At 38.7% G+C, this 21,919-nt stretch overlaps 1 protein-coding gene across 1 annotated transcript in view; it reads right to left on the bottom strand.

Annotated features, from left to right (window-relative positions):
• DHX57 (DEAH (Asp-Glu-Ala-Asp/His) box polypeptide 57) overlaps positions 1-21,919 on the bottom strand; it is a 75,336-nt gene that overhangs the window by 51,648 nt on the left and 1,769 nt on the right. Inside the window, exons 2-9 of the mRNA XM_011997328.1 lie at positions 16,356-16,588; positions 12,291-12,449; positions 11,082-11,270; positions 9,936-10,774; positions 7,372-7,547; positions 5,060-5,181; positions 3,758-3,953; positions 2,763-2,887 (exon numbers count right to left, since the gene is read on the bottom strand). Coding sequence (XP_011852718.1) covers positions 2,763-2,887; positions 3,758-3,953; positions 5,060-5,181; positions 7,372-7,547; positions 9,936-10,774; positions 11,082-11,270; positions 12,291-12,449; positions 16,356-16,582 — 2,033 coding nt within the window. The 5' untranslated portion in view covers positions 16,583-16,588. The remainder of the gene's footprint in view (positions 1-2,762; positions 2,888-3,757; positions 3,954-5,059; positions 5,182-7,371; positions 7,548-9,935; positions 10,775-11,081; positions 11,271-12,290; positions 12,450-16,355; positions 16,589-21,919) is intronic.

Genomic DNA, 21,919 nt, shown 5'->3' with positions numbered 1-21,919 from the left:
ACTAGCAATTTTATAGGGGACAGAGATTATTCTTTTACATTTTTTGGTATTTACTGAATGCTTTAGAATGATCATGTTATCTCTGTGATTAGAAAATTTATCAAAATTTCAAACTAACACAACTGTCACCTTTCTATATTCAACTTTTAATCTTGTCAATATTTTCACTGATTTTTGTTTCTAGATTTTATTAGTTTTTGCTTTTTTCAGTCAGAGTTAGCAAATATTCCCCTACTTTTCCTCGTACTTTGTATATCCTTTCCTGTAAACTGGTATTTGTAAATGCTTGAAGCACCCTTCTCCACTGTGTAATTAATCTTTATTCAGATGTGAACATCTTTTGAATTTTTAACTGTTCATATTCTACAGATCCTTAGGTTTTATAAAAATCTTTCTCCTATTTTAGCCAGGAACCAAATCCAGTGCTATGTTCTCATTTCTTTAAGTCTGTGGAAGTACAAATGTTATAGAATCTAAAGCTATTCTTCATATTCAAAATTATACTGGATATAATTTTCCCTAAAAGTTTAAACTTATCTTTATAACTCAATCATTTAAATACCATTAGTCTGAGAGAATGCTTTATTTGGTTTCCTCTTCCAAGTTGTTCAGTGATTTTGTTAAAAAAATTTCTTCTTTCAGATGTTCATTTCTAAGAGCTGCAAAATGACATTATTTACCATTAATTCTTTTTTCCATTGTTTTCTGGAGTTTCTACAAAAAGATCATTTGCCCCTTAGAGATTTCCAACGTTTTCTGTATAGTCATTTAATATTTATTATTGTCTTATTCTAGGAATTATTTCTTTTTCTTTTGGTTTATTCTTTTTATCTAAAAGTCCGCTTTCTTTAGTTTCTAATTACTTCATATGTCTTATTTACTAATAATAGTAATGTATTATTTCTTCTAATAGTTCTTCTGGTTACACATCTTCTCCATTCAATTCCTTTTTTTTTTTTGAGACAGTCTTGCTCTGTCGCCCAGGCTGGAGTGCAGTGGTGTGATCTCGGCTCACAGCAACCTCCACCTCCCAGGTTCAAGCGATTCTCCTGCCTCAGCCTCCCGAGTAGCTGGGACTACAGGTGCTCGCCAACAATCCTTTTTTTTTTTTTTTTTTAATGTTTTGCGTTTAGCTATTTTCTGCTTTCCTATCAGTCCACCAAATTTACTTAGACTATTTTTCTTCTTCTCAAGGTATTTATAGTGGTATACTACTTTTTGGGAAAACTTCATAATTTTCACAGGACTTTCTCTTTTTTTTCCCCCTACTAGTTTTCTTTTACTGCTCTAGGGCATGATCCACATGACAAACTATGATTAATGCCATCCATCTTCCTGGCCCTCTTCAGTACTTAAAATATTGAGACTTTTAATTTTTTTTTTTTTTCCCCCTAAGAGATGGGGTCTCATGATATTTCCCAGGCTGAAGTGGCTCTTCACAGGTGCAATCATAGCACACTATAGCCTTGAACTCCCGAACTTAAGCAATCCTCCTGCCTCAGCCTCCTCAGTAGCTGGAACTACAAGCATGCACCACTGTGTCTGGCAAGAATTTTTATTTTATGCCTCACCCTTTAATGACTTCTAATTTCATAAGATAAAATCCACATGCTTTATTATTCACGATGCTTAAGGCTCTGGAAGGTCTGGCTCCTGCTGCTTGTTCCCTGTGCTACTTTCCCCTTTGCTGCTACACAGCAGGTGCACTGGCTTTCCTTGTTCTGGACTCACAAAGCCCCTTCCCACTGCACAATCTTCAAACATGCTTTCCTTGCCCCCGTTTGTCACCTGGGATTGCATCTCACATTTCAGTTTCCTTTTTTTTAATTTGAGACAGGGTCTTGCTTTGTTGACCAGGGTGGAGTGCAGTGGTGCTATCACAGCTCACTGCAGCCTCAACCTACTGGGGGTTCAATTGATTCTCTTGCCTCAGTCTCCTGAATAGCTGGGACCATAGGTGTGAGCCATCACGCCTGGCTAATTTTTTTTTTTTTTTTTTTTTTTACTTTTCATAGAGACATGGTCTCACTATGTTGCCCAGGTTGGGCTCTAACTCCTGAGCTCAAGCGATCCTCCCACCTCGGCCTCCCAAAGTGCAGGGATTATGGGTGCGAGCCATGCACCCGGCCATACTTCAGTTTTCAATTTAAATTGTCATTTTACAGAGATATGATCTTTGAGCATCTATGGGTCTCTCTCTCCAAACACAGCATGCCATTTATTCCCTCATAGTGCTTATTCCAATTTGCAATCATTTACTTATTTACTTGTTCATTATTCATTTTTTCTACCAGACTGTTAGAGGGGGAGCCATACATGCTTGTTCCTCACTGTATCCCCAGCAACTAATATATCACTTGGCATTTAATGCAGGCTCAATAAATATATGAATCAATGTCAGGACTGAATGACTGACCAAATAAACAAGGAAGAAGATACATTCAGCCACAGCATGCATGACATCTGTTACTTCAACTGAGTAAGGTATCAACTTAGCATAATGCCCAGGATGGTGTGAAGTATACCTTCTAATCTAATAGGATGACTCCATCTAATAAGTGATGAGCATGTGCTGTCCTTCCTTTTTAGTGTTATAGACCCTGGAAATCAAGAAACCAGTTGCTCTTCTCTAACATAGGTCTTCCTTGTGGCAAATTACCATTACTAGCTGCATGAAACTGAACTGGAACTAGAAAGCATTTTTTTCTGCCACGCCTTCATTTCATGTGAGTGTGTGTTCACTAGGAAAGTCTTTGTTTTACCTTTCTTCTGTCCTCTCATGAACTTCATCAACAATGATATGGGAGACTCCTTGTAGAGCTGTATCTCCTTCTAGCCTTCTCAGCAGCACTCCCGTGGTACAGTATAACAGTCTGGTGGCTGAGGACTTACACAGGAAAGGGCAATATAAACCATTAATAAAATTTTCAAAGAAAGGAAACATTACTGGAAAGCCATTTTGAATGGATAGTGATAAAGAATATTGAAAACACTAGCAGTTCCATTTAATAGGAAACCATGCTAAATACAGTTTCTTGCCAGGGACAGTAATAAAATCCTTTCTACTTCATATCAAAATGTTAAGATTTTCATAAAAAGCATTAAAAAACAGTGAATAATGAAATCAGTTCTCAATTTGTCTGCTCCTTATTTGGTTAAATGGATTAAGTCCCACATTCAAGAACATAACAGTCTTTACTAGATGACTTTTGTCAATAAAAAATAAAAAGCTTTACAGAGGAATTTAGTACAACCAAATAAGAGTGTTTTTTTGTTGTTGTTTTTTGTTTTTGAGATGGAGTTTTGCTTTTGTTGCCCAGGCTGGAGTGCAATGGCACGATCTCAGCTCACTGCAACTTCCGTCTCCCAGGTTCAAGGGATTCTCCTGCCTCAGACTCCCGAGTAGCTGGGATTACAGGCATGTGCCACCACACTCGGCTAATTTTTGTATTTTTAGTAGAGATGGGGTTTCTACATGTTGGTCAGGCTGGTCTCGAACTCCTGACCTGAGGTGATCCGCCCGCCTTGGCCTCCCAAAGTGCTGGGGTTACAGGCGTGAGCCACCACGCCCAGCCATAAGAGTTCTTATCCCAAGATATTTCTAAAAGGACTTCACCCCTACCGAAGGTGATCATTAATTTAAAAATAACCTGAAAGTATATATCCCAAATTGCCCATGAATCTCCTAACCCCCAGAACTCTTTATACCTAAAAATCATAAATTTCTGTTACCAGGAAATAAGCAGAGCATACAAACCTTGACACTTTCTAACCGAATCTGGTATCCCACGGTCAGACCCACCCTCTCTGCTCTTTCTTTAGCAACACGTTCAGCAACAGAGATTGCAGAGATTCGTCGGGGTTGGGTACAGATGATGTTGGCCACCTTTTCAGGTGGTCCATTCAGAGAATCATCCAGAATAAACTGTGGAATCTGTGTGGTTTTCCCACATCTGTATATTAAAACAAATAAGTCCTAAAATGAAGTTTTCAAGGGCTAGTTAACTAAAGAAGCAATCATACGGAATAAGGAAAGTGATAAAGCTAATTAGAATACAAATTGTTCAGATTCAGGTATTTTCTAAAACAACCTCCTGACTTATTACCTAGAGGTGAGAAATTCTAGGAATTTGCACTCCAATCAAAAGGACAATCAAATAATAGTTTAGTAACATTTGTAAAATTGGGGCTATTGAACAGACATTAGATTAAGGTCTGTAAATGCTTCTAGGAATGTAAACTCTACACATGAACCCTAAAGAAAAGGAGTATTAGCTTATGATTATCAAAATATTTTACATTTTTCCCTTTGATATGTATTAATTTGGCTATGATTAGGCTGAGGTTAAAAAGATAAACTAGATGATATGAATTGTTACCATATCACTGAGTCTGGACACAAATGTAATTATTAAATTGTATAATCTTGAATACATAACTAAATAAAGTCTGCAACTTGTCCCTGCTAAATAGGAGAATGTAAAACAGGAAAAATAATGCACCACAATTAAGTTGTTTTTAAAAGAAAAATAAAGGCTGGGCGTGGTGACTCACACTTGTAATCCCAGCACTTCAGGAGACTAAGGCAGGTGGATCACTTGAGGCCAGGAGTTCGAGACCAGCCTGGCCAACATGGTAAAACCCCCCTCTCTACTAAAAACACAAAAAAATTAGCTGGGTATGGTGGTGCACCATAGTGGTGCACCTGTCATCCCAGCTATTTGGATGGCTGAGGCATGAGAATCACTTGAACCCGGGAGGCAGAGGTTGCAGTGAGCCGAGATCATGCCACTGCACTCCACCCTGGGTGACAGGAAATCAGAATAAATTTAGAAGATAAAAAAGCTTTCAAGCTAAATGTTCTAGAACTATCCTTTAAATTTAAGCATGAGCCTTGTTAAAAGTCTTCAGCTGGATGTTTTGCCTTATTTCTCAAGGCAGAGGTATATAATGTCTATAAATCCAGTTACAGTTTTTAACAAGTTGAACTGGTTATGGTAACCAGGGTGCATATAATATTTATAGATGAAAGCTGCCAATGAATAAACTGCATTCTTACCCAGTCATCCCACTTATGACAACCACCTGGTGCTTACGCAGTAAGTTAAGAATGGTTTCTCTTTCTTCCCAAGCAGGGAGTGATTGTCTCTCTTGCAGAATGGACTGGAACTGTCTGGAAGCCTAATAAAATCAAAGATAAGACATCATTGGGTTACTTCTCTTTTTTTTCTTTTTTTCATTTGAGACAGAGTCTCACTGTGTTGCCAGGCTGGAGTGCAGTGGTACAATCATGGCTCACTCCAATCTCCACTCCAGGCTCTAGCAATCCTCCTGCCTCAGGCTCCCAAGTAGCTGGGACTACAGGTGTGTGCCACCATACCCGGCTTTTTGTATTTTTTTGAAGAGACAGGATTTCACCATGTTGCCCAGGCTGGCCTCAAACTCCTGTGCTCAAGTAATCCACTTGCCTTGGTCTTCCAAAATGCTGGGATTACAGTTTTGTTTTTGTTTTTGTTTTTTTTCAAATTACAGAGACTGAGTCTTGTTATGTTGCCCAGGATGGTCTTGCACTCCTGGCCTTGAGTGATCCTTTGTTGGATTTGTTGGGATTGGATGTAGAGGACTTTATTCAGAATGCTGCTCAGAGAATCAGTCAGAATGAGCTGTGGAATCTATACATTAAATAGTTTTCCAACATCTGAATAAACTGAAAGATTTTCTGAGTGAAATAAAGCCCTCTTGCTTAGCACATATCCAGTTCTTCCCAGCAAGAGTCTCTATACCAACACTGTCCAATGGAACTTTCTGTGTTGATGGAAATGTTCTATACCTGTGCTGTCCAATACAGCAACCCCTGGCCACATGTGGTTATTGAGCACTTGAAATGCAAAGAACAGTGTTACTGAGGAACTGAATTTTTAATTTTAATTAATTAATATAAACAGCCAAACATGGGTAGGGGTTACCATATCAGACAGCATAGCTCTAAACAGTATCAGATTTTTACCTAAATCAATAATAGAAAAGCACTCACTAAAGCATTATTTTTGGGCAGTCACTACAACTATATAAATCAATTTCATATTTAATGGCCAATGCTATAAACATTGCCTTGTTTATTAAAACTCTGGCTGTACTTTTGAATACTGTAATAACTTTACAGGAACATGCCATTTCCTACATATAATTTTATCATAAACTTAGCACACTGATCAAATTGAATATCTCATTTTTCGTTTCTATCATCTACAGTGCAATTTATATACATCGTGATGTTCTATGGGTATTGCACTACATATGTGATGGTGTTATATGGTGTCAAAAATCAGACTGACAGAACTTTAGAACTGGAAGTGCCCTAAGAGAGCATTTAATCCAATTCCCATATTGGTTAAGCAACTTGCCTCTGCCCTATCTCTAACTTTGCCCTCAGGGTTCACTTATGAATTCTATTAAAATAACCTTCATGTGAATGGGGTAAAAACAAAATAGACTTTAGAAACAGAATTGGCTAAACCACTCACTAGCTATGTGACCTTGGGCACATTATTTATCCTTTGAGTCTTTGAAACAGGGTAAAAGTCCTTCCTCATCCTTCTCCGTTTATATATTAATTTTTTCTAATGTAAATCGCAGTATTTGTATTGTTTTGTTTTTAGAGACAGGGTCTCATTATGTTTTCCAGGCTGGCATTATCTCCTCCTGCCTCAGCGTTCCAAGTAGCCGAGACTACAGGCATGTGTTACCATGCCCACCTGGCTCTAACCCCACAGTATTTGTTTTTGTTTCGTTTTTTTTTTTTTGAGACGGAGTCTTGCTCTGTTGCCTGGCTGGAGTGCAGTGGCGCAATCTCAGCTCACTGGAATCTGCACCACCCAGGTTCAAGCGATTCTTGTGCCTCAGCCTCCCAAGTGGCTGGGATTACAGGCACCTGTCACCACGCCCGGCTAATTTTTGTATTTTTAGTAGAGACAGAGTTTTGCCATGTTGGCCAGGGTGGTCTTGAATTCCTGACCTCAGGTGATCTGCCTACCTCGGCCTCCCAAACTGCTGGGATTACAGGTGTCAGCCACCGTGCCCAGCCATTAAACCACAGTATTGATATTCCTTTTACATACCAGATTGTCCGTCACAGTACCAAAGGCACATGATTCTGAGACCATTTGGCATATATGTGTGTGTCTGCTACAGGATTTTCCAAAACCATCTAGCATATGCACTTAAGTTTGTTGTGGCCTGTAGAAATTTTGACCACTCAGGGAGAAAATGAATCAAAAGAATATTAGGGAGGGTAGCCAAAGCGTCCTAATTCCTAATCCCATCATCCAGATATTAGGGAGGCAATGCTACTCATTCTCTCGCATACCCTACCTGTTTCATTTGGAACTGCTTGCAGATTTTACCATTTTCAGCATGTACTGACTTTGCCTGCCAGTCATATCTTTTGGAAATCTTTTTCTTAAGGTTCACATAGCTTTCATTCTCTACTATAACAGGAGCAGGACCTTCATCCTCATCTGACTCCTCAGATTCTGATTCTTTTTCAACTTGAAGGAAATAAAAGAAAACGTTTCAATACAGAGCCCTTTCTTTAACAAAACGGGAAAGTCGCTGTCTAACAGAGTATCAAGTCAAACAAAAAGTCAAAATGGAGAAAAAGTTAAAACTTGAATAAAGTAAGTTCATTCATTTCCAGTATTTCTATTGCCAAAGAACTTAAAATGCATCCTCAAGTAAACTTTTATCAAGCATAAGTGGTTATTTTTAAATCAAATTAAAAACAAAGTAACATTAACATAATTAGCAGTGAATGTTTCAACTATTTGCAAGTGTCCCCAAATCCTACAACATAAAACAACCCAAATGTCTATCAAATGATGAATCGATGAACAAAATGTGGTATGTCCACATAACAGAATAGTCCTCACTAATAAAAAGGAATGCTGTACTGATATGTGCTAGGACATGGATGAACCTTGAAGACATTATGCTAAGTGAAAGAAGCCCATCTCAAAAAGCTGCATATTGTATAATTCCATTTCTATGACATGTCCAGAGTAGGCAAACCCATAGAGATAGACAGCAGATTTGTGGTTGCCAGAGGCTGGGGGAAGGGGTAAATGAGGAGAGACTGTTATGGTACATGGGTACAGGGTTTCTTTTGGCAGTGATGATAATGTCCAGGGATTAAAAGGTGGTCATTGTTGCACAACTCTGTAAAAATCCAAAAACATTGAACTGTATACTTTAAAAGAGTGAATCTTACGGTATATAAATTATGTCTCAATAAAACTACTATTTTACAAAAAAAGGCCATGGCACATAATTGTCATTTCCCAAGGAACATATTTGAATCCCATGCCCTAGAAGCTGGCATCTGGGAGTGGGTTGGGTGGTTAGTGAGTGAACCCGGCTAACTGACCAGCCCCAACATCTCAGCACAGCATCACTATCCTCTACTCATTGAAGTTTACCCAACGACTCTTACGTTTCTTTTGTTTCTCTGGAAGAAAGATAGATAGCAACAAATAAAAGAGGACCCTTCCTTCCCTTCCTTCCTTCCCTCCCTCCCTTCCTTCCTTCCTCCTTCCCTCCCTTTCTCTTTCTTTCTTTTTTCTTTCTTTTTTATCTTTTTCTTTCTTTCTCTCTCTCTTCTTCCTCTCTCTCTCTCTCCCCCTCCCTCTTTCCTTCCCTCCCTCTCCTTTCTCTCCTTCCTTCTTTCCTTCTTTTTTTTTCTTTTTAAGAGATAGAGTCTCACTCTGTCTCCAAGACTGAAGTGCAATGGCTCACTGCAGCCTCTACCTCCCAGGCTGAAGTGATCCCCCAACATCAGCCTCTTGAGTACCTGGGACAGAGTGCACGACCATGGCTGACTAGCTAAGAAAATATATATGTTTTGTAGAGATGGGGTCTCGCTATGCTGCCCAGGCTGGTCTCAAACTCCTGGGCTCAAGCAATCCTCTCACCTCAGCCTCCCAAAGTGCTGGGATTACAGGCGTGAGCCACTACACCCAGCAGAGAATTCTTTGAAAGGGGCTTACTTGTGGTGTAAGAATCTGCACAGTAGGCCATGTGTGGTGGCTCACACCTGTAATCCCAGCACTGGGAGGCTGAGGCAGGTAGATCACCTGAGGTCAGGAGTTCGAGACCAGCCTGGCCAACATGGTGAAACTCTGTATCTACTAAAAATAGAAAAGTTAGCCAGGCGTGGTGGTGGACACTTGTAATCCCAGCTACTCAGGAGGCTGAGGCAGGAGAATCACTTGAATCTGGAGGGCAGAGGTTGCAGTGAGCTGAGACTGCACCACTGCACTCCAGCCTGGGGGACAAGAGTGAAACTCCATCTCAAAAACATAAAAAGAATCCTCAAAAACATAAAAAGAATCTGCACAGTAAACCTGGATCTAGACTAGGCTAGAAGCCTGCACAAGTATTTGAGGATTTAGGGATTCATAGAGCTATCCCTAATGAATTCTGGGGATCTAGTATACCAAAAGCAGGAGGGTATGGATAGTGGTATTGAAAGCAAAATATCTCTAAAATTTCATTTGAAAGTAATTCAGTATATAATATAAGAAGTAATCATATGAAAACCAAATGAATTAAATAAAATAGATTTTCTGAGAAGGTACCTTAAGGTCCTTCCAAGCCTCAGATTTTATATGGTTAAAATAAACACACATCACAACAAACTTCAACTCAGGAAGCCTATCCACAGCAACACAACTGGGCCTTAAGCAACACAATTGAGCCTTACAATTAAAGTTGGACACAATTACAGTTCAGGGAATTCTCATTCCCTTTTGCCCATGGGACTGAATGGCTTGTTCAGCTTGTTCAAGATCACTAAGCCATCCTGGATCAGCTTTAAAAGCTTTGATTTCTAAACCCATCATTCTGAATGCCTCCCTCCACAAGATCAATGCCTTACATACCTTCTGGAATTTGATTAGAAACAAAAGAATTATTTGGAATCACTGGTTTATGACAGGCAGGATTATTTATTCTGGTCCTAGAGGGTACTGGCAGAACGTTCACGGGAGGGACACTATACTTGTGATGGGTATTCGTTAGTAACTTGATTATTTCCGATTCTTCCTCTAAAAGGGTTATCAAAGAATATACAACAGGTTCCGAAGTTTCCGCAAATGTCAAGGCCTTGTCATAAAGAAACTCAGAAATATGTAAACGACAAGCCAGAGGTAGGTTCTCATTGGTGGAATAAAATGCCACGAGGGGAGCTTGGTAGGGATATTTGTGGTCTTTAGAAAATCGAATTTCAAGTTCATATAAAAAAGATCCATCTTCATTAGCATTAAGATGAGAATCATCTACACTTCTTTCTATTCTTCCAACAATTTGATTTGGGGGCACTTCATGTTTGAATTTGCATTTCGATCCAAATTTACAATTTCCTTTGAGGTAAAATTTACAGATTTCAAGTGAATTCTCTTGTACATTTTTGGTACTTTCTTTTGGCTTGGATTTGCGGAATCTACTTGTCAAATATTCCAGTTCTAATCCAATGGTCCAGACTCTGTTCTGAATTCTTTCTATAAATTTTTCTCCACAGATGGACTTGAGAGCAAACGCCTCTTCCTGTCGCTGTTCCATACACTCATCCAAGCTTATCTGGTTGACTGCCTCAGAGATCTTCATCCTCTCTCCAAATGTCTCTGAAAAACACTGGGTAAGGAGATGCTCTAGTGATGCTCCCACATCTCCATCACACATCCTCAGGACTGCTTGACAGCGTTCAATATTGAAACCATACCTGTCAAGGGCAAAACATGACAAAAATGGCACATAAAAAGCAGTATCACACCATTACAGTAAAATTCATTTAAATATACTTATATGAAGTTATGACTATACATAGGCAGGGCTTGTATTTTGAAAAAGCAACCCTGATAACAATAAGCCGTCCTGAATGACCCCATCTGATAAGATAGAATATTAGGCCTAGCAGGCTTTGCTGGAACCCACAAAATAGGAAAGTACACAAAGAGGGGTAGTGGGTTTATATGATTTCAGTTTCCTTGAATTCTTTCCCAACTCCTAAAAATGATTAAAGCAATCACCTGGAAAGTTTTTGCACTGCAAATGGGGAGACTGTAAATTCTGGAACATGAGGCTCCACTGGGGCTAAGCCAGCATATTCCAAAGGATCCAAGTCGGGAACGAGGGAAGGTTCCTGTCCAGCTGGCCAGTACCGCTCATCGTTACAGCAATCAGGCTCATCATCTTCCTCCTCCCCAGAAATGCCTCTTCTAGCAAAGGCAACATTTTCATATATTAGATATTACTTTCTACTTACTTCAAAGAAAAATTTAGCAAAGGTCTAAGAATTTAATTAATAGGCTCCTGACTACTCTTCAGTTGCTGATTTAATCTTATATTGAACTATTAATTTATACCTTGGCAATTAACATTTAGCAGTCATTTATTAAATGCCAGGTACTGTGTTAAGTGCTTTATATGAACTAACTCCTTTAATCTTCCCAATAACTGTACCAAGTAATATTGGAATGTCCTTTTTTTTTTTTTTTTAAGATGATCAACTAAAACTCAGAGAGGATTAGTAACTGCCTAGGTTACACTTTAAGGAGCAAATAGAGATTTTACCAAAGGCAGACAGATTCCAGAGCCTATGCTCTTAATCACAGAAACCTTGGCTATCCTCTGTCCTCTCATTCATAAAAATAACTATCCCTAATTGTTCGTTTTGCTACATAATCTCCTTTTGTAGATCTCAAACAGACAAGAGATTTGTAGATAGGATGGAAAATGAGCTGTTCATGACTGAACAGAATTAATGAGCCACTAATTAATTCTGATAAATGGCAAGAAGGAATTAACTCCTTCAACTGAAATCCAAAACAAAAGAGTGACTAAGATTTAAGAATAAAAGCTTTCTCTTAGGCAGATGGTCATGATAAGCAAATTCTGAGATCGCACCTGACCAAGTCAATATTTGCTCCTTGAACACTACTTCTACAAGTAGATTTACTTCTACTTGTTCATTACAGATAAATCAGTTACTGAATCCATATGAGCACTGCCCTGGAAAAAAATAAAGATAAAAAGGCAATCCCATGGATGCTGCAAAACAAACTCACTCTAAAATTGTTGCTGAATAACTATTCTTGTATTTCTCTTGACTCACTTTCAACTAATTATATGGCCACGATAGAATCAGTACTGACACAGCATTCCAAAGATGCACAGGACCTTCACACTGCCAGTATGTTTTCCTTACTATCATAGTTTATTCAAATAAAACAATTTACTCAGATCCAGCATCAGCATCTTGTTCTTGCAGGTCTCGGAGAAGAGCTTTCACTTTCTCTTGATTCTCAGAAGTCATATGTAGAGTCTGAAGGGGTACTTTGGCTTTGGGTTTCCATTTTGGGCGTGCCTCTCCTTTGCTTATGTTACTGTTGCTAGGTCTATAGAGGACAAAAGAGCAAAATTACACACATTATCTGCGATCAGAACTTTTACACTCTCCTCAGGGTCCCCAAATATACACAATACAAACTGGATTGTCAAGTATCTTACAAAAGATGACAATGAATGTGAGGAGATTCTCCATTTTCTATAGTATTTACCAGACTTCATTATATCAAAACTGCTGGAAAAAAACCTTATCAGATTCTTGGCCAGGCGCAGTGGCTCACGCCTGTAATCCTAGCACTTTGGGAGGCCGAGGCTGCTGGATCACCTGAGGTCAGGAGTTTGAGACCAGCCTGGCCAACATGGTGAAACCCTGTCTCTACTAAAAACACAAAAATTATCTGGGCATGGTGGTGCGTGCCTGTAATCCTAGCTACTCAGGAGGCTGAGGCAGGAGAATCACTTGAACTCGGAGGTGGAGGTTGCAGTAAGCCAAGATTGCGTCACTGCACTAGAGCCTGAGAGACACAGTGAGACTCCGTCCAAAAAAAAAAAAAAAAAATCTTACCAGATTCTTAATCATTAATTCTGGCTTCACTAACTCAAGAATCCTTGGGAAAAAGCAATGCTAATGATGGTTTCCTCTGCACTATAGGGTTCTGAAAAGAAATAAGCTACACACAAAGAACATTTCATTTCATTCTGCATTAAAATCTGAAAACCACTGAGTTTCATTCTTCCTTGTGAATATTAGGTCCTATTTCTAAAATACCCAATTATCTTTATTTCTGATTATTTAAAAAAAAAAAAAAAAAAAAGGCCAGGGGCAGTGGCTCACACCTGTAATTCCAGCACTTTAAGAGGCTGAAGTGGCAGGATTGCTTAAGCCTCAGGAGTTCAAGACCAGCCTGGGCAATATAGCAAGATCCTACTTAAAAAAAAAAAAGAAATAAAAAAATTACACAGCATATATAATCTTTCATGATTTGTCTGATCATGAGGAAATGATCAGTAAAAATGAGGGGGAGTTGCGAGTTTCACATGTTCCTATCTTAACCACCATTTATTTCTACACCCCTGTGATTTGCCTTCCTTCCTGTTATTAAGGGTGAACCATCCTTTATCTTAAAGTCAGTCTTTCTATTTGTAAACTATATGCCATTTCTTTAATCTCCTCAAGGAAATCATTCCAACACTTATCCTCCTTTCTACATCATTGGTTTTTCATTCTTCTTTGGATCATTCCCATCAGCATAGAGACATACTATAATGTCTACCCTCTTAAAAAAAAATTAAACCAAGCCAAATCCTCCCTTGAGTGCACATCTCCCTACAGCTACTGCCCCATCTCTCCTTCCTCTAGTTCCCTTATAGTAAAGCTTCTCATTTAGGTTACCAAAATCATTATATCTGTCTCCATTTTCTTTCCTCGTCTCTCTGAAACACAACCCAATCAGTATTTCCTATGCTAATACAGCTCTTGTCAAGGTTAACTATGATATCCACATTGCCAAATCCAGTGGACAATTCTTAGTGCACATTTTCCTTGACCTGCCAGAAGCATTTTTCCACAAATGTGTACCCTCTTTAAGCATACAATTCAATCTTATTGACTACTCTCCTTTAAAACACCTTTGTCCCTTGGCTTCCAAAAACCACTCTCGTAGTTTCCTATTTCATTGGCAGCTCCTTCTCAATCCCCTTTGTTTTTCATACTTTCTCTTAGTTTTCTTTTTTAATTAAAATTTTTAATTGATACGTAATAACTGTACATTCTTTATAGGGTTGATAGTGGTTTGGCTGCAAGTCAAATCTCATCTTCAATTGCAGTTCCCATAATCCCCATATGTCATGGGAGGGAACCAGTGGGAGATAACTGAATCATGGGGGCAGTCTCCCCCACACTATTCTCATGATAGTGAGTAACTTCTCACGAGACCTAATGGTTTTATAAGGGGCGTCCCCCTTCACTTGGCTCTCATTCTTTTCTCTCCTGCCACCTTGTGAAGAAGGATGCGTTTACTTCCCCTTTTGGCATGATTGTAAGTTTCCTGAGGCCACCCCAGCCCTGTGTTTTTTGCTATTTCCTAAACCTTCCAAGCACATTCCTGCCTTAAGAAATTGCTATTCCCTCTGCCTTGAATATTCTATACTCAGAACTTCACAGCTTATTCCTTTACTTACTTCTTGCCTCTCTTCACGTGATATCTTATTGGGGGCTATCTACCTTATTGGGGGGCTTTCTACATAAAATAGTAATTCTATTTTGGTATTTTATATCCCTGTTACACTCCTTTATTTCTCTCCATAGCATGTGCCACCGGGTAATGTTATACATTTGTTTATGTCTTTTCTATCTCAAATCCCATTCTATCTAGATAAGGACAGTATTTTACTCCCTGCTGCAATTCGAAGTCCCTAAAACAGAAAACAGTGCCTGGTGCATTCAGTAAATACTTACTGAATGAATGAACACCTATGGACTCCAATAATGTATAATGTTCAGATGTTTTGAAAAACTATGGAGCTGCAGCTAACCCAGAAGTTAGGTTCTTGGCTAGGCACAGTGGCTCACGCCAACTGTGGCTCACCTCCAACACTACGGGAGGCCACGGCAGAAGAATCGCTTGAGCCCAGGAGTTCGAGACCAGCCTGGGCAACATAGAGAGACTATGCTGCTTGCTATTTATAAAATCTATAGTAGTGTACAGTAATATCCTAGGCCTTCACATTCACTCACCACTCCCTCACTGACTCACCCAGAGCAAATTCCAATTCTGCAACTTCCATTCATGGTAAGTGCCCTATACAGGTACCATTTTAAATCTTTTATACTCTATTTTTACTATATCTTTTCTATAACTCGACATGTTTACATACACAAATACTTACCATTGTGTTATAATTGCATATTTAGTACAGCAACATGCTGTATAGATTTGTAGTCTAGGAGCAATTGGCTACATCATATAGCCTAGGTGTGTTGTAAGTTGCACCATCTGGGGTTGTGTAAGTACATTCTATGATGTTTGAACAACAATGAAATCGCCTAACAGTGCATTTTTCAGAACACACCTCTGTCAACAAGTGATGCCTAATTGTATTTATACTGTATAACATGCAATAGCAAAATGTTTACTTTTATTACTCATTAGAATTACTAGAATTCCCATAATTTATTCATTAGTTAAAAGTTGAATAGGAGAGAAGCCTAGATAAGACATCTGTTACTGGTCACCACATGTAACACCATCAGATGATGGCTGATTTGGCTGGAAAACACACAGCTTATCAACTAGAAAGACACAGTACAGTCATGTTGCACTTCAGGCTGTTCAATGTTTGTTTTTTGAGATGGAGTCTCACTCTGTCACCCAGGCTGGAGGGCAGTGGTATGATTTCAGCTCACTGCAACTTCTGCTCCCAAGTTCAAGCAATTCTTCTGCCTCAGCCTCCCTAGTAGCTGGGATTACAGCTGACCACCACCATGCGTGGTTGATTTTTGTATTTTAGTAGAGATGGGATTTCACCCTATTGGCCAGGCTGGTCTCGAACTCCTGACCTCAAGAGATCTACCCACCTGGGCCTCCCAAAGTGCTAGGATTACAGGCGTGAGCCATTGTGCCTGGCCACGTTCAATGTTAACATCATCATTTTAACATCAATCTATGATGCCTAAGGAATACTTAAAATAATTTTCCTCACACTATTTCTGTATTTACTTTCAGAGTAACACTGGGTATAACAGCAGTATTACACTCAATTCACAGCGTCATGCAACCTACATACACACAAAAGCTGTTATTTCCCATCATGCCTTCAGAAATGGGTTACAAAGAGGAAGACAATTAATTTGACCAGAATTACTCGACTTTTTTTCCCTTCTCAGCCATCTGTTGTCCCATACATTAGGGGTTGATACCATTTCCATATTTAAACATTCAAAGAGTTATAATGACCTGGAAGGGCGCCTTGATTCACTGAAGATACAAAAGTCATCTCCATCATCCCATATTCTACTGGAGGCCTTTCTGTTGCCGCCACCTCCACCACCACCACCGCCACCGCCACTACTACCACTCCCATGAGATTTACTGGCGTGACTCCTGCCTCCTCTTCCTCCTCTAGAAGACCCTTTTCCACCTCCTTTGCCTGGCTTGCCTTTTCTTCTTACTGAAGAACTCATTTTCACCTGTAAGAGAAAAAAATTAATGTAGACATCATAAAACCAGACAGGTATGATAATCCTTTGTTTGCCAAACTTATGAATATGGGCTACTTTAAAGAAACGAAGGAAAATGCACATGTAAAAAGAGCTGATCTTGGAGCAGGATTCTGAATCTGTTCCAGTGAAAACATTTTAAAACTACAAAATAAAAAGAGCCGGCCAATTTAGGGGTAGTGTGGATAAATCTTCACAAAAGATTTATAAGCACTTCTACCTCAGGACTAATATTATTGAATGTCTCTGACACAGATTTCTTAACTAAAGAAAGTAATCCTAGATTCTCATTTGGTTAGGTCTAATTTAGAGTTTTATTTATTTATTTATTTAGAGATGCAGTCTTGCTCTGTCGCCCAGGCTGGAGTGCAGTGGCACGATCTCGGTTCAATGCAACCTCTGCCTCCTGGGTTCAAGCAATTCTCCCGCCTCAGCCTCTGGAGTAGCTGGGACTACAGGTGCCTGCCACCATGCCCAGCTAATATTTGTATTTTTAGTAGAGACGGGGTTTCACCATGTTGGTCAGGCTGGTCTCAAACTCCTGACCTCAAGTGATCTGTGCACCTCAGCATCCCAAAGTGCTGGGATTACAGGTGTGAGCCACCACACCCGGCCTCGTATAGGATTTAAAAAATCCAGTTGAGAAGTTTCCATGAATTTAATATATGTTTTGACAAAATTTAAATGTATATACGCTCTATCAGGAACACAGCTTGGGCTCAGAGATTCTGCCAAGGGCAAAAGGGAAGTAGGCCATAAAACAGATAGCTCCTAATCTTTTTCCAAAGGACCGACTCCATTTACAATGGAGTGTGGAGAAGTTCAAACTTAAAGGTGCTTTCAAGAATAGTGAGGTTGTGGGGAAAGGGAGATTACAGGATTAAATGAAGATACAGTTTAGACTGTTGGCCAACTAGTTTGCAGGAAGCAAACCAACGAATAAGACCACTAGGAAGTTCCTTTTTGGGATTAGAACAAGTATTAAACTGGGATCTCAGAAACTATTACTTCACAGAAGCCATAGTTTGGTTGGATTAGTTTGTAAAGGAATTTACTCTCCAGAGCATTGTTGAAAACAATTGAGCAATCAACCATGGGCATACCCAAAGCTGTGGCTCCCAGAGGAGCAACAACAGAGGCTTAAAATCGTGGGAGGGAAATAGACTTCACTAAAATATTCTAGCCAGTCACTAAAAAGTAAACCAGCAAATAACAATAAGAAGCCCCTGAAAGGGGAGAATCAGTACCCAGAGTTGTTACAGTGTGTTATCTAAAACGCCCAGTTAACAACAAAAAGTCACAAGGCAGGCAAAGAAACGCTTAAGTATGACCCATACACTGGGGAGAAAAAGCACAAACTGTCTATGAGTGAGATCAGATGTCAGATTTAACAGAAAAGAACTTCAAAATAGTCATTGTAAGTATATTCACAGAAATAAAGGAATGCACAATTAAAGCAGTAAAGGAAGGTCTGATGACAATGTCATATCAAATTGAGAACATCAATAAAGAGATAAAAAATTATATATATTAAAAAGAACCAAATAGGAATTCTGGAGTTGAAAAGTATAATAATTGAAATTAAAAATTCACTAGAGAAGCTCCATAAACATGAACTAGCAAGAGAAAGAACTGATGAACTTGAAGACAGACTGACATTGATTATGCAAGCTGAAAACAGAGAGAACAATAAATGAAGAAAAGTGAACAGAGCCTTGGAAAAATGTGGGACACCATCAAGGGTATCATACACATATAATTGGAATACCAGAAGGAAAGGAAAGAAAGAAAAGAGCAGAAAAAATATTCAAAGAAATAATGGTAGAAAACTTCTCTGATTTACTGAAAATCAATAACCTCTACATGCAGGAAGCTCAATGTCCTCCAACTATTAGAAAATAAACACAGAGATCCACAAAATAGATAAGTTGCAACAAAAATGTTGAAGGTCAAAAGACAAGGAGAAAATCATGAAAGGAGTAAGAGAAAAACAACTTATCACTTACAAGGGGAACCCCAATAAAATTAATGACTGATTTCTCCACAGAAACAATGGAGGGCAGAAGGTAATGACATATATATTTAAAGTACTCAAAGAAAAAAATAGGGCTGGGCACAGTGGCTCACGCCTGTAATCCCAGCACTGTGGGAGGCTGAGGTGGGCAGATCACGAGGTCAGGAGATCGAGACCATCCTGGCTAACACAGTGAAACCCCATCTCTACTAAAAATACAAAAAATTAGCTGGGCGTGGTGGCCCGCACCTGTAGTCCCAGCTACTCGGGAGGCTGACGCAGGAGAATCGCTTGAACCTGGGAGGCGGAAGATGCAGTGAGCCGAGGTCGTGCCACTGCACTCCAGCCTGGGTGACAGAGTGAGACTCTGTCTCAAAAAAAGAAAAAAAAAAAGAAAAAGAAAAAATAGTTAACCAAAAAAAGCTATCTTTCAAAAATGAAGGTAAAATGAAAACTTTCGCAGACAAACAAAACTGAGAGAATTTGTTGCCAATAGACTCGCCTCACAAGAAATACTAACAATTCTTCAAGTTGAAGCAACTGTCCCTGGATGGTAATTTAAATCTACATGAAAAAACAAAGAGTATAGGTAATTGTGTAAGTATTTTTAAAAATCCAGATTTATATTGGACATTTATTTATTTGAAAACCAGTACAAATGTATTGTTTCCTCTTCCCTCTGAAATGATTTTAAAAAGCAATTATATAAAATAAGATGTACATGATATAACGTTGGGCCTGTAACCTACAGGAAGGTAATATGTATGTAATATATTTGCCAATAACAGCACAAAGATTGGTGGGAGCATAATTGTACTATGCTGAGAAAATGACTACAGACAGTAAAGTAATACTTGTAATAAGTATAGTTGGGTATATAACATTAATAGATATAATATGTATAATAATACTATAAAAGGGAGGAAGGGAATAGAGCTATATAAAAGTAATACTTCTATATATCTGTCTTAGTCTGTTTTCTGCTATAACAGAATGCCACAGACTAGGTAATTTATAAACAATAGAAGTTTATTTGGCTCATGGTAATGGAGGCTGGGAAGTCCAAGAGCATGACAATGGCATCTGCTGAGTATCATCTCATGGTGGAAGATGGAAGGCAGAAGTGGGCATGATACAGAGAAAGGCACCAGCAGCCAGACTCATTTTATAATTACTCATTCTTGCTATAACTAACCCACTCCCATGCTAGTGACATTAATCCGTTAATAAGGGCTCTGCCCTCATGATTGAATTATGTGTTATTAGGCCCCATCTCCTAATACTGTTGCATTGGAAATTAAACGTCTAACACATGAACTTTGGGGGTAAACATTCAAACCATAGCAATATTGCTGGAATTAAGCTAGTATAAATCTGAAGCTGTTCATAAATCCCAAAGCAATCACAAAAATACTACATTAGAAAATATTCACTTAATGACTAAATGCAAATGAAAGCATAAAGTAAGAACAGAGGAAAAAATAGACATTGAGACATACAGACGTCCAAAAGTAGACTAGAATTAGATGTAATTCCCAGTATACAGATAATAAAAATAAATGTGAGAGAATAAAGCAGTCCAATCAAAAGACAGAGACTGTCAGACTGGATTAAAAAACAGGATCCAAATATATGCTGTCTGCAGGATAGGCATTTTAAATTCAAAGACACAATAAATGAAAAGTAAAAGGATGGAAAAAGATGATCTTGCAAACAGCAACCACAAGAAAGGTGGAGTGGCTATGTTAATATCTGACAAAATAGACTTGAAAGCAAAAAATGTTACTAGAGATAGGGATATTTCTTAATGACAAAAGGGTTAATCTGTCAGGAAAAGATAACAATTAAAAACACATATGTACCTAATAAGAAGGCACCAAAATACACAAAGCAACAACTGACAGAAATGAAGGGAGAATTAGACAATTCAATAATAATAGTAGGAGACTTCAATACCTCACTTTTAATAATAGTAAAACAACTAGACAGAGGATCAACAAGGAAATAAAAGACTTGAACAACACTCTAAACCAACTAGATCTAATAAGTGTCTATAGACAAATATTCACACTTCTCAAGTACATATGAAACATTTTCCAGAATAGACCATGCTAGGTGATAAAAGAAACCTCAGTACTTTTTGTTTTTTTTTTAAGATGGAGTCTTGCTCTGTTGCCCAGGCTGGAGTGCTAATGGTGCAATCTTGGCTCACTGCAACCTCTGCCTCTCAGGTTCAAGTGATTCTCCTGCCTCAGCCTCCCGAGTAGCTGGGACTACAGGCACCCGCCACCATGTTCCCTGGCTAATTTTTGTATTTTTAATAGAGATGGTGTTTCATCATGTTGGTCAGGCTGGTCTCGAATTCCTGACCTCAGGTGATCCGCCCACCTTGGCATTCCAAAGTGCAGGCATTACAGGTGTGAGCCACCTTGCTTAGCCATAAACCTCAATAAATTTAAAAAGAAAGAAATAATATGAACTATGTTCTCCAACCAAAATGGAATTAGAAATCAAAAGCTAGAAAAAATTTGGGAAACTCACAAATATGTGGATATTAAACTAGGTCTTCCTAGGTATTCCTTTCTTCAAAATTCTTGATGATTATACATATGTATTCAGTGTTTAAGTTTGTTTCTCCTTTCTACTCCCAGAAAGCTCTTTGAAAACAAGACTATGTCTATTTTGATTACCACTGTACCCTTAACACAGTGTCTAGCATATGGTAGGAATTCAATATCTATTTGTGGAATGAATGACTGAAGGTTGGAAAAATGACTTATGTGGGAATGGAGATTTATTCATCTATTTATTCTTTCCACAAATATTTATTGAGCACTTATTATGTGCCAGATCCTGGGGATATAACAGCAAAGAAGACAAAATTTCTGCTTCATGAAGCTTACCTTCTAGAGGGTAAGACAGACATTAAACAAATAGATATATATTATTACTTAAGTGTTATCGAGAAAAAAAAAAAACCTTGAGGCAGTTATTTTAGATAGAGTGGTTGGGTAAGGCCTCTTTGAGATCACATTTTAAAGGACATCTGGAAGAAACTGAGAGAATGAGCCATGAAATAGTCATCCCTCAGTATACACAGGGGATTGGTTCCAGAACCCCATGTATACGAAAATCCACGGATACTCAAGTCCTCCAGTCAGCCCTGTAGAATCTGCATACAGGAAAAGCCGGCCCTCTGTATGTGTGTTTTGCATTCCAGGAATACTGTCTTTTCTTTTTTCTTTCTTTCTTTTTTTTTTTTTTTTTTTTTTTTTAGAAAAAGTCCC

Source organism: Mandrillus leucophaeus, unplaced genomic scaffold, assembly GCF_000951045.1.
Source record: "Mandrillus leucophaeus isolate KB7577 unplaced genomic scaffold, Mleu.le_1.0 Scaffold538, whole genome shotgun sequence".
In the NCBI taxonomy this organism is placed as follows: Eukaryota; Metazoa; Chordata; class Mammalia; order Primates; family Cercopithecidae; genus Mandrillus; species Mandrillus leucophaeus.
The sequence above is the reverse complement of the archived record's forward strand: the minus strand, read 5'-3'. Positions and strand labels throughout refer to the sequence as shown.